This window comes from Halichondria panicea, chromosome 5 (assembly GCF_963675165.1).
Source record: "Halichondria panicea chromosome 5, odHalPani1.1, whole genome shotgun sequence".
In the NCBI taxonomy this organism is placed as follows: domain Eukaryota; kingdom Metazoa; phylum Porifera; class Demospongiae; order Suberitida; family Halichondriidae; genus Halichondria; species Halichondria panicea.
Window position 1 is genome coordinate 7,221,121 of NC_087381.1, and position 16,173 is coordinate 7,237,293.

Genomic DNA, 16,173 nt, shown 5'->3' on the forward strand with positions numbered 1-16,173 from the left:
TTTGTAAACTCTGTACCAGCGATTATCGAAGCAGTATAAAAATGAGCTCTATAACGCACCTTCTGGAGTCCTGGGTGGCTTGGAAAGCGTTCCACACTACACACTAATCCACAGTCAGGTGATGTTCCTCAACTGATGGTGACACTAGATATATGCTCTGACACTGCTGACAGTTAAGACAACCCTCAATTGGAAGTCTTTTTATGCCTTGGTGCGCATGTGCAAGCGAGGTATATGTGTGTGTGTGTCTGTCTGTGTGTGTAGACTGCTACAGCTGCTCAAGGATCAATGAAGTGCAAGTAACAGTTTCTATAGGTTTCTAGTCATTATTTTAATTTGTGGATTTGTAAAATAATGCTTCCTTCTCGAGTTATGCCTAGTTTTGCTTACTTGGAATGCCATTGCAGCCTTTTCAGAAGAGCACGTAGCCAAACTTGTTTATCGAGTGTTACTTAGTAGTTAGCTCTGCACAGAATACCTGCGATTATTGGAGCAATAAAAAATGAGCTCTATAATTTATATGACGTACCTCCTGGAGTCCTGGGCAGCTTGGAAAGCGTCACACACTGCATGCACTAATCCACAGTCAGGTGATATTCCTCAACTGCATGATGGGCACTAGATATGCATGCATGCTATAGCTGACACACTGCTGACAGTCAATTAACAACCCACTATAGTGTCTTTCGTTTTTATCTGTTATAATTTCACAATCAGTATAATTTTCTTTCTACCTGTAGAGAGTTATGAAAGAAGAAAACGTGTGTTATGTTAATTACCCCAAACATATTAGAATTGTGGGTGGGTAAAGATCATTAACAAAACAAAAACACATCAGACATGTTTGATGTGACATAATGCCTCTAAAGGAAGTGTGGCCTAGGATCGAGGCTAGTTTGCAAGACAAGAGGTTGCTATATGTAGCTACAACAGTGTGGGGGTGGGGCTGCTCTTGCAGGAATAGGGAGGTTAGACTTTAGGCCTTTATTTGGGTATTTGGGATATAGATTTAACTTAAAGGGTTAGGTTGTGTAAGCAATTTGGTTGGTCAGATCTTTTGGTTTCCCAATACCATTCCATTGACTGATGAAGACGCTACATCGTTACATCAATTGAGGCTATAAAATGCAGTCCATTAGTTCGAGTGTGTTAGTATATTGAGGTTTGGAGGAGCTGTCAGTGAGAGTCATGGCTGGTGTGAGCATTGCTTGGTTTACAGTATGTCTCGTAGTTCTAACACACACTGCGGACGTAGGTGAGTTAAGCCACCGTGATTTGGTATGATTATACCGTATATAATTATATATAGTGCCTGGGTAATTATTATATATTTCGTTGGTGGACAAATAATTATGTTCGTACAGCAGAATAATTTACTCTTTTTTATTTTTATAATGCGGCTCTAATACAAAGATGTGCACCATAACCGGCTATATATATGCATGTGATGATGATTATGGTAGAGTCGTATGTACGTATACGTCCACGCACAATACATTATAATGATGAGCTGTTTTGATTTATGAGTGCTCATGCATAACTCTATGGTTTGCCCAATTTCTGATGTTATTTAGTAGCTCTTTGAAAGGCCTATGTAAATAAATGACCACTGATAGCAATTATTTTGAAGTATAATGAGCTGTTTGATAGCTAACTTTGAGCGCCCATTTCAGTTTTCACCAATTTCAAACAGCTTGCTATAAAATAGCCTCCTTAACAGGCTAGCTATAAAGTTGTAGGAACAACTCGCTATAAATGATGTAATTAAGTTGGTCATATTACCAGTTCAGTTCGCATGAACAATTTCTAAAATTGTACCTCTTTTTGTGATTCAAACAATAGTCCTTTGTATAGTACGAGAGGAGACTGCATGAAAGGAATATTAATATGAGATATGTCTGCATGAGTTGGTGTGGTGTGTGTGTGTGTGTGCTACCACACGGCAATTAGTTGCAGCCATTCGTCTAGTATGTTAATTATACAGTCTTCACTAATTCACAATTAGCATGGGAGAGGCAGTGCCCGTTACTTTATAAGGACCATGTATTGACAATAATGTCTGCAAAATAGCCAAAATTCCCCAAAACAAAAAAAATAAAACATTCAATCGTTATTCATTCAATGTCGCTGGTTCTGTGATATTTTTATCACACACATGTACACAGGTTTTGCCCAGCTTGCTACATGTTACAGTACAGAGAACTTCAGCTGTTCTAACTCATCGACTGAAATGCGGTCATCTGGTCAGGTGTGCTGCGACGAGGGATTCCTGTCCTTCATGGAAGCTGGTAGAGACGTCTGTGAACTCTGCTCAGGTAGGAGTAAGGGCTATAGGCTATAAAGTAACGACCCTTATGAACTTTAGTTATAGTTAGAGATTTGTAATGAATAGTTAAATCTAAACGACCATCAAATTAATAATTATGCATTTAGATCAACATTAATATCAGGATTTCATGCTTATTTTAAACCCACCCCCAGGCAATGTGCTTTGCTCGGCTAACGTTGGCTGCACTGATTCATTTGATGCCAGTCAAGCTCAGAGTCGTGGCGAGTGTTGTGCTACTGGTGGGGGAGTGGCTTACACAAACAGTGCAGGAATATGTGTACAATGTGAGTTAAGTGATTTGACTCTCTGCTCCATTTAAACTGCTGCTGCAATTCTATAATTAGTTTCATAGACAAAATACACTGATGTGTTTACTGCATGGTTGCTAGGGGTTTAAAAGTTGTGATAATTATTTGTTACTCAGCCAGAGCCACGGGTCTGTGTGCATGTCTGTGTTGGGCACAACCACCTCTAGACAACATAACAACCTCTATTAAGTTTGGCCTATAGTTTACCACAATCAATTCATGTGTTAAATCATGCAGTTATATTTATTATTTATTGTGGCAGATCTCTGGACAATTGTGTCATGTTGTTGTATATACTATAATTATGTAGGTCCCACTTCCATCACCGGTTGCTTCGCTGGGAACCAGTGTAGTGGAGACACCATCCCCCTCACCTCGACTGAGTCAGCGGCTGCTCAAGTCAGAGAGTGCTGTGTCAACACTGCCGGACTCTCCTACAACCTACTGGGACAATGCATCGACTGTGTCGGTATGTCATCTCTCAATAAGCATTGTATACCACTATGCATGGTTATTATGTCTATGATCAATGATTATATTGTATAGTGAATGCACCTCTATTCTGAACTACCATTCCAGAAACGCATATGCATATTATATGCTCTGGAATGCATGAAATTCAATTTGAAAGTCTCTTTCTAAGATTTCTGAAGTTGTGGCTGTTGGCAACTACACCCCAACAGTTTAATCAGTAGTTTAGGGACTCCTTCAGCTAGCTGCCATGTTGAATTTCGTGTATTCAATTTCTACGATTTTCTGTATAATGTGCATAATTACTTTCTTTCCTCTACTATATAAAGTGTATGGATTTCTACAAACGAGTCTTAACGATGCTGAGAGGGGGCAGGGCTACCCGGTGGGGATTGGGTACATCAAACGACCCCCCACAGTCAATGCCCTCCTCAGGGGGGACATATCTGTAGACGCTGGTGGCACTGCAAGTAAGCAACTCAGAGAAAAGTCTGTTCTTATTATTATACCTCCTGAGCATGTATTGTAACAACCATGATGTATAATTGTAATCCCAAAAAATTATATCCACCTCCTTAAAATTAACATAATAATAATTAAGTGCATGTATACCATGATATAATTATATACTGTATTGAATTTCCTGCTGATTATTTTAGGGAAGATAAAACAACTTAAGTTCGTATAGGGATCGAGTGCTTGTGATCTTTCATGTTACTATGTATCGCAATTTTTACTGATCTTCTTAACTAGCTTTCTTTAATCTATTCGTGGGAGATCAAAATTCACATTGAGCACACTTCTCTTTGTATACAGCACTCAACAACGACTTCTCTCTTAGTTCTACGGTGTTCACAGCTCGACCCAACGTCCCTGGAGAGATTATCATCACGTATAGAGTAGACAGTATCGCTCAGGAGTTTGCTGAGATGGCAAGACTCCGCCTATCTCTGAGGTTTGCCCCACCCCGTGGTTCGCTGGTGCAGGACACACTTGATCTGGTCATTCAGGATAGTGACAGTGAGTTTCAAAAGAGGGTTAAGAAATTAGTTGAGTATGCTATAACTTGAATTTGCATTTCTATACTAGACTACTGTTTACCCCCCCCCATTTTATTCGTACCCATAGCCGTAAATTTCCGACTGACGGAGACCGACTATCGCTCGATTGAGAGTGATTTGAGAATCAATGCAGTGGTTAGCAAGGACCTGAGAATTGCCAACCCAGTCACCTTCCTACTGACACCCTTCACCATCGACCAGGCCGTCTCTGGAGGCGTGGCACTTCCTGCATCTTTACCACCAGATGATAATCCATTCTCTCCCAATCGTGCTAAAAGTGAGTTTTAGAGAGAATTGGAGGCACAACGTGTTTTGTTCACAGGTATTGATCATGAGATGGTGGCAGTCATAACTGTTTTTGTAGCTAGCAGCATTAAAATGCATCTTTAATAATAGTTTACTATACAGTGGTCCACTTGGGCAGATCAACAGTGGCTATATTATAGAGAGTGGCCTGCCTAGCTAGCAACAGAATAGTAATAAGATCCAATGCTCTACGTAGGGTGACCTGCAAAGTAGGAACTGCTTAAAATAAATATCTTACTGCTTCTACTTTTTCCCAGCGTCTCCTGAAGATCGTCGTGACTTCTCCTCTGATGTAATCTCAGTGAGGTTTGAATCGGACGAGATCGGTATCCAAGTGAGCGATGTCCCCGTTCCGGTACCAATCACACAAGATGCGATCAACGAGGCTCGAGAGGAGTTATTTGTAGTCCACCTCACATTAGGGGAATCCATGAATGCAGGGGGTGTTAATATCATCAGGGAGGTCTCTCTCTGTAGGATCACTGATGATGACGGTGAGTGTCGCTACATTAAGTTTGTAGATAGTTGTCAATTTATGCCGCCATAAATGGACATTGTTGTACAGTGGAACCACTTGCAGTTTTATACGTGTCTATATGAACTTTCACGCGCTCTTTGTCCTTGATTCCAGATATCCAGATTGGGTTCCAAAGAGCGACGTACAATTTCCCAGAGCCACAATTTGAGACCGAGATCTTCGGAGAAGTGTTTATTGAGAAACAAGATGGTCGCATCACGGAACAGACATTTCCCGTCGTATTTGAAGTGAGAATGGCCACACCCAACCCAACAATTCGATTTGCATCGCTATCGACTGTAGTGGATGGCGTTGTTATTGACAACGACTATGTGGTTGACACACCCGATCGAGTTTTCATCGTACGAGAATTTTCACCAGGCGAGCAAACTTTAGAGTTCTCGTTTACCCTCTTCCCTGATGATTTCCCCGAGGGCACGGAAGCGTTCCAGGCCAGTGCACAGCCGTCAGAGGATCCGATTAGCCCAGCTTTCTTAGCCCCCTCCGCTGGAGTACTGTTTGCCTCAACCTTTATCATCATTGAAGACGACGATGGTACGAACGTTGTACTAAAATAATCTTGCAAGCACTCAAGTTTTTAATGTCTTGGTCAAAAAGACTTGAGTGTTAGAGTGTTATAGAACATGCATGGAGGGCTAGAGATTAGAGATGGTTGGGGGAGCATTGGCTAGTGTACAGTCAGAGGGAGTTTGTTTTGTACACAAACTTCATTTGGGCCAAGCCTTCATATCAGTTGGCCTTTTTCAGAGGTGGTCGTTTAGAGGGATTCCACTGTAAAAAAGCGATGCTAGGTTAGCTTATGAACCATTAATTGCAGTTGTATTTTCTTCAAAGGCGTTAAGAGGAGTTCCACACTATTGAATATGCCACTACTGCATGTGATCCCCTAAGCTGCTACTGTCCATAACATGTACATTCAAGATTTATATATCACTGCAGATGTGGCTCTTGGATTTGAGCAGAACTATACAGTGAGTGAGGGTGTTGGTTCATTTCAAGCGTGTTTCCGAGTGTTCAACCCCCCTGACAACCAAGAGCTCACTCTCAGCCTGGACCTAGTGGTCGACACCATTGAAGGATCTGCAGGTATATAGTTGTGTGTGTATGCATCTATATTTGCACATGAAATAATAAGGACAGAATTGTCTTCATTTGCAACACATTAAACTCCCCTGCACGGGAGTCCTTCTATAATCCACTGTGTGTATACAGCAATTCCATACTATACGCCTTTGCCTGCCACAGCATAATTATTATACATTATAATATAGCTAGTCTATAGTACATTTTTACCACTGTGTTTCCTTAGAAGGCTAGGATTGATGACATTTGATGTCTATTCACACGGATTCCTCTATCTTGTTTCTATGAGCACTACTCAGTTTATAACATGTTGTGTACTTGTGCAGTTGAGCTTGACTACACGGCCATCAGATCCAGTAACCTTGACGTTTTTCGAACTCTCGGTGGTTCTCAAAGAAGAGCTTGTTTTGATGTCTTCATTACTAACGATCAGTTACCTGAAGACACTGAAACATTTTCTCTGTCTCTGTCATTGGATGACTTTGTTGACCAGGCAGTGAGGGATCAGGTTGTCATAGACCCCAGTGAAGTATACGTGGACATCCTGGACAATGATGGTATGTTGTGATAGGATAATGTGGCTATAACAGACAAAGGATTTGGCCATTTTCAGAGAACCAGGTGGCCTTTGTTGAGGGGTTGTGTCAACTTATTTTTGACACCAAGTGTGTTCATTTGGAACCTGCATGGATGCCTGACCTTTAATTGTAGTTGTCCATCTAAGAGGAGTTCCACCGTATTGAATATACCACAATGCTAGCTGATATATTGTGCAGAATACGTATATACATACTTATATAAGATATTTATCACTGCAGATGTGATTGTTGGATTTGAGCAGAACTATACAGTGAGTGAGGATGTTGGTTCATTTCAAGTGTGTTTCCGAGTGTTCAATCCCCCTGACAACCAAGAGCTCATTCTCAGCCTGGACTTAGTGGTCGACACCATTGAAGGATCTGCAGGTATAGTAATTATGTTTGTGTGTGTGTGTGTGCATGTGCTTAGTTACGGCTGTGCACTCCCTTGCTGGTGAATACATACGTTTGAATAATAGTAAGGAGATGGTTTCTTTTGTACATGCAGCGTTTTTTTTTGTTTTTTTTAACTTCCCTCAATCATCAGGGGGTCCTTTAATATCACTCCTCCTCTGGGGTCCCTTAATAATCTAGTTTCTGACCGTGTATTCTATTCAGTCTTCGATAATATGCACTGATCAGTCTATAATATTAATGTTAGTGTTCCCGTTACTATTAAAACATTACCTGTTACTTGCATGTCTCCAGAAGTTGTGTATGTGTGTTAATTGTGTGCAGGTGAGCTTGACTACACGGCCATCAGATCCAGTAATCGTGACGTTGTTAGAACTCTCAGTGATTCTCAAAGAAGAGCTTGTTTCGATGTCTCCATTACTGACGATCAGCTACCTGAAGACACTGAAACATTCTCTCTGTCTCTGTCATTAGATGACTCTGTTGACCAGGCGGTGAGGGATCAGGTTGTCATAGAGCCCAGTCAAGTATACGTGGACATCCTGGATGGTGATGGTATGTTGTGATAGAATAATTATGGTGCAGTGGAACCACTTTACAAAATTTGGCAATTATGTTGTTTGTTCGTTGAGGGGTTGTTATACACTGCCAGTGTGTGTTCATTTGGAACCTGGATGCCTGACCATTAATCACAGTTGATCCACTGTATTTAATGCTGCTAATAATGTGTTGTCATGGCAAAACATACATGTAAATATCCTTTTTTACTGCAGATGTGATTGTTGGATTTGAGCAGAACTATACAGTGAGTGAGGATGTTGGTTCATTTCAAGTGTGTTTCCGAGTGTTCAATCCCCCTGACAACCAAGAGCTCATTCTCAGCCTGGACCTAGTGGTCAACACCATTGAAGGATCTGCAGGTATAGTTGTGTGTGTGTTACTGTACGAGTGTATGTGTGCTTAGTTAGCAGCTGTGTAACTATGCACTCCCTCGCTAACGAGGTGAATACATTCTGTTACATACGTTTGAATGATACGTAAGGACAGAATAATTATGGTTTTCTTTTCTACAGTGTCACACTTCCCTCCTCAGGGTCCCTTAATAAACATACTATTAATAATGTAATAAACACTATCATTCCCATGCATATTCATTTTAGGATTCTTCGATAACACTACTATAATGTGAACGAATAATAATTATAACACTGTACTCAGTTTTATAATGTTGTGTGTGTGTGTGTATATAATATATACACAATATGTGTAGGTGAGCTTGACTACACGGCCATCAGATCCAGTAACCGTGACGTTGTTAGAACTCTCAGTGATTCTCAAAGAAGAGCTTGTTTCGATGTCTTCATTACTGACGATCAGTTACCTGAAGATACTGAAATATTTTTTCTGTCTCTGTCGCTGGATGACTCTGTTGATCAGGCAGTGAGGGATCAGGTTGTCATAGAGCCCAGTCAAGTATACGTGGACATCCTGGACAATGATGGTATGTTGTGATTATGATAATGTGAACCGTAGAAATGGATCGAACCAATTTTAGAGCAGACACATTTAGGGGCAATATTTCGCCATTATATAGATGGAAGTGAGAGATGACCTTTGTACTTATTGAGGAGCTGTTTTTTGTTATTTGAACCTGGGTGTTTGACCTTTATATCGCAGTTGGCCTTTTTTCAGAGGTGCCCGTTATAAAATGGATTCCACATACATACTGTATTGCAGGGAAAAAGTTATCCTCACCAGGTTTATTAACCAAAACATGCATGGTATACAAGAGAACGAGAAAATAAATCATCCTATGTTTCTTACTGCAGATGTGATTGTTGGATTTGAGCAGAACTATACAGTGAGTGAGAGTGTTGGTTCATTTCAAGTGTGTTTCCGAGTGTTCAATCCCCCTGACAACCAAGAGCTCATTCTCAGCTTGGACCTAGTAGTCGACACCATTGAAGGATCTGCAGGTATAGTTTTGTTGGTGTTACTGAACGTGTATGTGTGTGCATGTGCTTAGTTAGCAGCTGTGTGTTCCCTTGCTGACAAGGTGAATACGTCATGCTGATTGCATAATAAGGACATTAATGTTTTCTTTGTACAGCATTAAATTTCCCACCCTCCTCTGGGGGTCCTTAATTATACCTCTCTCGATCTGAGGTCCCCTATACTATTATCCTCTTCTTCTACCAATTGATTGACTATTTATGATTCTTCGATAAACACTGTATTCAGTACAATTATATAATGTTGTGCACGTGTGTTAATATGTGCAGGTGAGCTTGACTACACGGCCATAAGATCCAGTAACCGTGACGTTCTTAGAACTCTCAGTGATTCTCAAAGAAGAGCTTGTTTCGATGTCTCCATTACTGACGATCAGCTACCTGAAGACACTGAAACATTCTCTCTGTCTCTGTCGCTGGATGACTCTGTTGACCAGGCAGTGAGGGATAAGGTTGTCATAGAGCCCAGTGAAGTATACGTGGACATCCTGGATGGTGATGGTATGTTGTGATAGGATAATTATGGTGCAGTGAAACCACTTTACAAAAGTTGGCCATCATAATATGATTGACTGTTTGTTTCGTTGAGGGGTTGTTATACACAAAGCCAGTGTGTGTTTATTTGGAACCTAGATGCCTGACCATTAATTAATTGCAGTTGGCCTTTCTTCAAGGTGTTATGAGGAGTTCCACTGTATATTCAATACTGCTGATAATTTGTTGTCCATGGCAGAACATGCATGTACATGGATACAAGAGATTTAAAAATTTAATATCCTTTTTTATTGCAGATGTGATTGTTGGATTTGAGCAGAACTATACAGTGAGTGAGGATGTTGGTTCATTTCAAGTGTGTTTCCGAGTGTTTAATCCCCCTGACAACCAAGAGCTCATTCTCAGCCTGGACCTAGTGGTCGACACCATTGAAGGATCTGCAGGTATATAGTTGTGTGTGTGTTACTGTATGAGTGTATGAGTGCTTAGTTAGCAGCTGTGTAACTATGCACTCCCTCGCTAACGAGGTGAATACATTCTGTTACATACGTTTGAATAATACGTAAGGACAGAATAATTATGGTTTTCTTTAATTTGTACAGTGTCACACTTCCCTCCTCATGCAGGGTCCCTTAATAAACATACTATTAATAGTGTAATAAACACTGTCTTTCCCATGCATATATATTTAGAATTCTTCCATAACACTACTATAATGTGAACTAATAATTATTATATAACACTGTACTCAGTTTTATAATGTTGTGTGTGTGTGTTAATATGTGCAGGTGAGCTTGACTACACGGCCATCAGATCCAGTAACCGTGACGTTCTTAGAACTCTCAGTGATTCTCAAAGAAGAGCTTGTTTCGATGTCTCCATTACTGACGATCAGCTACCTGAAGACACTGAAATATTTTTTCTATCTCTGTCGTTGGATGACTCTGTTGATCAGGCCGTGAGGGATCAGGTTGTCATAGAGCCCAGTCAAGTATACGTGGACATCCTGGACAATGATGGTATGTTGTGATAGGTACCGTGGAACCACTTTACAACGAAAAAAAGTTGCCATTATGTTGTTAATCGCAGTTGGCCTTTCTTCAAGGTGTTATGAGGAGTTCCACTGTATTTAAGGCTAGCTGATAATTTGTTGTTCAAAACATGTACATGTACAACAGAATTAAAATTCTTTCTTATTGCAGATGTGACTGTTGGATTTGAGCAGAACTATACAGTCAGTGAAAGTGTTGGTTCATTTCAAGTGTGTTTCCGAGTGTTCAATCCCCCTGACAACCAAGAGCTCATTCTCAGCCTGGACCTAGTGATCGACACCATTGAAGGATCTGCAGGTATAGTAGTATAATTATACGTGTGTGCATGTGCTTAGTTACAGTTGCTGACGCGGTGAATACTTTCTGTTACATACGTTTAAATAATAGTGAGGACAGATGGTTTTCTTTAATAAATTGTCATGCAGTGTTAAACTTCCTTCATCAAGAGGTCCTTTAATATCACCCATCTTCGGGGTCCCTTAATAGAAAATAGAATTCTAGTTTCTGACCATATATTCTATTTAGGATTCTTGATAACACTAATCAGTATAATGTTCGCACAGACTATTAAAACATTTCCCCGTTACTTGCATGTCTCCAAAAGTTGTATGTAATAACGAACTAATAATATAACACTGTATACTCAGTATATATAATGTTGTGTGTGTGTGTGTGTTAATATGTGCAGGTGAGCTTGACTACACGGCCATCAGATCCAGTAACCGTGACGTTCTTAGAACTCTCAGTGATTCTCAAAGAAGAGCTTGTTTCGATGTCTCCATTACTGACGATCTGTTACCTGAAGACACCGAAACATTCTCTCTGTCTCTGTCGTTGGACGACTCTGTTGACCAGGCCGTGAGGGATCAGGTTGTCATAGAGCCCAGTGAAGTATACGTGGACATCCTGGACAATGATGGTATGTTGTGATAGTATAATGTGGTAGAATGGAACCAACTTTAGAACAAACGCACTTGGGGAAATATTTGGCCATTATATAGATCGAGGTGAGAGGTGACCTTTGTACTTGTTGAGGAGCTGTTTTGTTATTTGGAACCTAGGTGTTTCAGAGGTGGCCGTTATAAGATGGATTCTACATACTGTATTGCAGGGGAAAAGTTATCCTAGGCAGGCTTATTAACCAGAACATGCATGCATGGTACAAGAGAACGAGAAAATAACTATACTATTGTTATTGCAGATGTGATTGTTGGATTTGAGCAGAACTATACAGTGAGTGAGAATGTTGGTTCATTTCAAGCGTGTTTCCGAGTGTTCAATCCCCCTGACAACCAAGAGCTCATTCTCAGCATGGACCTAGTGGTCGACACCATTGAAGGATCTGCAGGTATATTAGTATATATAATTATACAAATTATGTGTACGTGTGTGTGTGTGCTTAGTTACAGTTGTATGCACGTCTGCATTCTCTTGCTGACGCGGTGAATACTTTCTGTTACATACGTTCGAATAATAGTGAGGACAGATGGTTTTCTTTAATTGTACATGCAGCGTTAAACTTCCCTAGATCCTCAGGAGGTCCTTTAATATCAGCCATCTCTTAATAGTAAATAGAATTCTAGTTTCTGACTGTATATTCAGGATTCTTGGATAACACTATAATCAGTCTATATATAGTGTTAGTGTTCGCACAGTTTGTTACTATTAAAACATTACCCATTACTTGCATGTCTCCAAAAGTTGTGTATGTGTGTTAATTGTGTGCAGGTGAGCTTGACTACACGGCCATCAGATCCAGTAACCGTGACGTTCTTAGAACTCTCAGTGGTTCTCAAAGAAGAGCTTGTTTCGATGTCTCCATTACGGAAGATCTGTTAGTTGAAGACACTGAAACATTCTCTCTGTCTCTGTCGTTGGATGACTTTGTTGACCAGGCAGTGAGGGATAAGGTTGTCATAGACCCCAGTGAAGTATACGTGGACATCCTGAATGAAAATGGTACAAATATAGAGAGATTGAATAGCTCCGTAGAAATACTTATGTAGATCTAATTATAGAGCATTAATACATGCAAAGCTATTGATCAGTGCTACAGCCTAAAAACAGATACATAATTATTTTGTTCTATCTGTCTCTATTCTCAGTTGCCACGGTGAGGTTTGAGCGTCCCACCTACACGTTTAGCGAGGACTCTGGCACCGGGGAGGTGTGTCTTATCAAGGATCTGGCCACCTCTGATAGCGTCACGGTGCAGGTCACCACCACTGATGGAACAGCCATTGGTAAGAGCTGGTAAGGGCGGGGGGGAGTAGCAATGGTGATTGCACTTATCTTTTAACTGTACATTAATTGTAACTTTGGGGGCCGAGTAACTACCTTTGACTGCCCGTAACTTTAGTTAATTAAGATCAATCAATTTTAAGTAGCTCTAGATCTGGGAAATGTATAATAAGTGAAATAATGGATCTCTCAGTAACCAATCACTTTGCACCATTTGTGACAAGCATTTTCTCATTGATTAACATGTTCTATCTTTGACTGCCCTTAATATGGATTTACCAATTTGACAGTTTAATTGTAGTGTTATGGTGTGCTAGTAACTAATAAATTAAATGTTAAAATTCTAGTGTGGAGACGCAGAAATTTAGCATTTTAGACCTTTGTACGTAGCCCTTTAATACTGCTACAGTAATTTTTGGTTTAGATCATAATATAAGTGCTTTCAGGTCCAAATATTTCGTTTTCTGAATAAAAAGCATGCCATTTATGAACTACCGTTTTTCAGACACTTGCTCATAATTATTTTGAGATAGGATCAACCAATTTCTAAACTAAGAGATCTATCATATGACATGCTTTGATCATTAAAACATTATCTTTCATTGCTTTGCACATCCCCTCCCCTGTACCTCAGATGGTTTGAACTCTTTGAGTTTGCATGCATGATTGAAAGTAGCCTCGATTCCAGGCCGCACTTCACTCAATGAAGGCCGGTGAAGGTTGAAAGCAGCTTTATGTTATGTAGCTTTGGCATCTCCACCGAGGCATCAGCACCTGCGGTGCTTTAATGATTATAACATGATCTATCTTTGCTGACTTTTAACATAATAATTATTATGGATTTATTAATTTATTCTCAGATGGTTTAGACTACACTGGAGGGCCCTTCACGGTCACCTTCACCACAGCTGCCAATGACAGACAATGCATATTCATTCCACTCATCAACGACACTATTCGTGAACTACCAGAGAACTTCACTGCTGACATTGTCATTTCGTCAAACCAGCGAGTCATCCTTGGTGACCCACCAAGAACCATAGTTACCATTCTAGGTGAGTTAAAAATCTATTCCACATGGTAGAAAATTAGTTTAGTCAGTCAGCCGTAATTAAATGTGTTCAAACGTAAGTTTTGTGTGCTAAAAATAAAATACCCTAATACAGGTCCTAAGTTAACAATTATCTATATATTCCGCATAGTATAAATAAGTCGGCCATAATTATATGTATAATGTATGTTGTTCTTTTAATTTAAATGTAAATTTTGTATGCCAAAAATAAAAATAAACCCTCCTCCCCCTCACAACGCTGTAGACAATATGGTGATTGACACGGTAACCGGGGATCCTTTGTTCGCAGTCCCTCTACTGCTTTCCAGTGAAGACTTAGTGCAATTCGGTGCGAAAGAAGTGTTCCTCTGCTACGAAGTCCACGGTGATAATCAGCAATACTTCAATCTCGTAACAGATCAGTGCCTCAGTGTTAACGCACTCTTTACTGCCGTAGCTCCGAAAATCGACGTCATTACAAGAGTTGGAATACGAGCCATAGACAGTAATGGCGAATGTGTGAGCATTGTTATCGAACAAGACCAATGCAGTGTGTCTATTGACGGGATGCAAATTATCGACACTTTTTCCAATGCTGATATTTTGGTGGAACGATCGGAGAGTGAGGTGTTTATCAATGTTCCTAACTGTGGAGAGAATCCGGCCATACGTCTGAGGTGCTTGTCGAGGAATCTTGGTGAGAGTCAAGCCGATCTTATCAACTTGATCATAATGAGGGGGCAGGGTATCGGAGGAAGGAGAGCTCACGGTCTTATAGGTAATGTTTTTGCTTCATTTTAATTCATGTTCATACTGTAACTGTGGTGAATTGCACGTATTCCTAATTATAGACAATTCATTTTCGGTGCGTTCTCATTAAAAACAGCTGATTTGCTTGCTGTTAACTGCTTCTTAATTAAACCTAACACGTGCAGGTCAATTCTGGAATGTTCCAATTGAGATCGAACCTTTCGCTGGCGTTTTGTCTGATCCAAGGTTTGGGGCCGGTAGTCGCTACACTATCAAGTTCTCCCGTGACAACAGCGGCAATGAGACGTCATTTACCGGTCTCTTCCAGAAACAGACGTGGAATCACGATCCCTTTCCCTGTCTCTATGCAGGGGACCGTCAGGGGGGACCTATATTCGAGGTGGCTGACCCCAACGACCCCGTGATTGAGGAAGGCTATAAAGATTACGTCGTCCCGGGCGCGTTCAGCGAGAAAGACTACAAGTTCGCGTTGTTTGATGACAGCAAGTGCTCCGATAAGTCACTCTGATTATTTGACTTATAATGAACTCACTGTATATACTATAATATTGACTTGTTAGTAGCTGTAGGCTATGATAATAATTGCATGCATGGTTTTTATGACTTTTAAGTGTATTGAATGATAATAATTTTTCAACATCGATCAATACCAATCAACTAGAAAACATGATAACACCGACTAGAAAAATATTTGCAATGCGAAATAATGACATACGTAATTAAAGTCTGCTTATACGTAGAATTCTATCTATGGGCAGTGTCTATGTTATAGAAACAACACTTTTTATCATCCTTTTTTACCAGAGGCCCTTTCATATACAATCATAATAATTATACACCCATGAATAATAATAATGTATACATGAATACAAAACGCAGTGAGAAGAAACAGGAGAAACATTGAAACTACTCAGTTCACTATTATTTAGTAATACTAGCGCTATCAGTGTATGTATAACTATATGTTCAGCTTCACATGTATAGTACTATAATATGTAATCTAACTGAAGCTTTAACTGTCATCCTGCATGGGCCCTGTTACAGGCCCATAAGCATCACAAGGTGTTAGTTCAAACTTCACCTCTGAAGCATCATCCCCTGCTGTAGAGGGTTGAGGGTTTCCAGTGATACTCTTCAAGTTTGCTTCTTGAAATACACTGATAAAATCATAGTCATGATCAGGAAGCTCATCCAGGACAATTTCAGGTTTCCTGCATAGGTGGGTGTAAGACATTCATCATAATAATAATAGTAGCAATGAACTCACATATCTGGTGGACTACTTTCATTGATACCCAAGGTCTTTGATTTATACCTCCGATATCTCAGAGCAACCAGCAAAATGACCGCCATCACCAATAGAGCAACTATAAGAGCCAATGATCCAATCACAATGCCAATCACAGCACCTACACTCAAAAGTGGAGTATTATCTGTGTTTACTGTTATTATCAACGTGCGAT

General features: G+C 40.2%; 2 protein-coding genes across 2 annotated transcripts in view; both read left to right on the forward strand.

Annotated features, from left to right (window-relative positions):
- Positions 1–16,173, forward strand: part of LOC135335843 (uncharacterized) — a gene marked incomplete in the record, with an annotated part of 743,773 nt that overhangs the window by 394,735 nt on the left and 332,865 nt on the right.
- LOC135335863 (uncharacterized) lies at positions 1,051–15,306 on the forward strand. The gene is made up of 27 exons (XM_064531488.1): positions 1,051–1,255; positions 2,166–2,315; positions 2,482–2,613; positions 2,948–3,106; positions 3,438–3,578; positions 3,925–4,128; positions 4,237–4,446; positions 4,733–4,969; positions 5,107–5,547; positions 5,953–6,099; positions 6,423–6,653; positions 6,915–7,061; positions 7,413–7,643; positions 7,862–8,008; positions 8,359–8,589; positions 8,918–9,064; positions 9,371–9,601; positions 9,892–10,038; positions 10,384–10,614; positions 10,798–10,944; positions 11,336–11,566; positions 11,849–11,995; positions 12,376–12,606; positions 12,753–12,890; positions 13,749–13,943; positions 14,205–14,717; positions 14,875–15,306. Exons 1-27 carry the CDS (start codon positions 1,189–1,191, stop codon positions 15,216–15,218), a joined length of 5,577 nt encoding a protein of 1,858 aa, XP_064387558.1. The 5' UTR covers positions 1,051–1,188; the 3' UTR covers positions 15,219–15,306.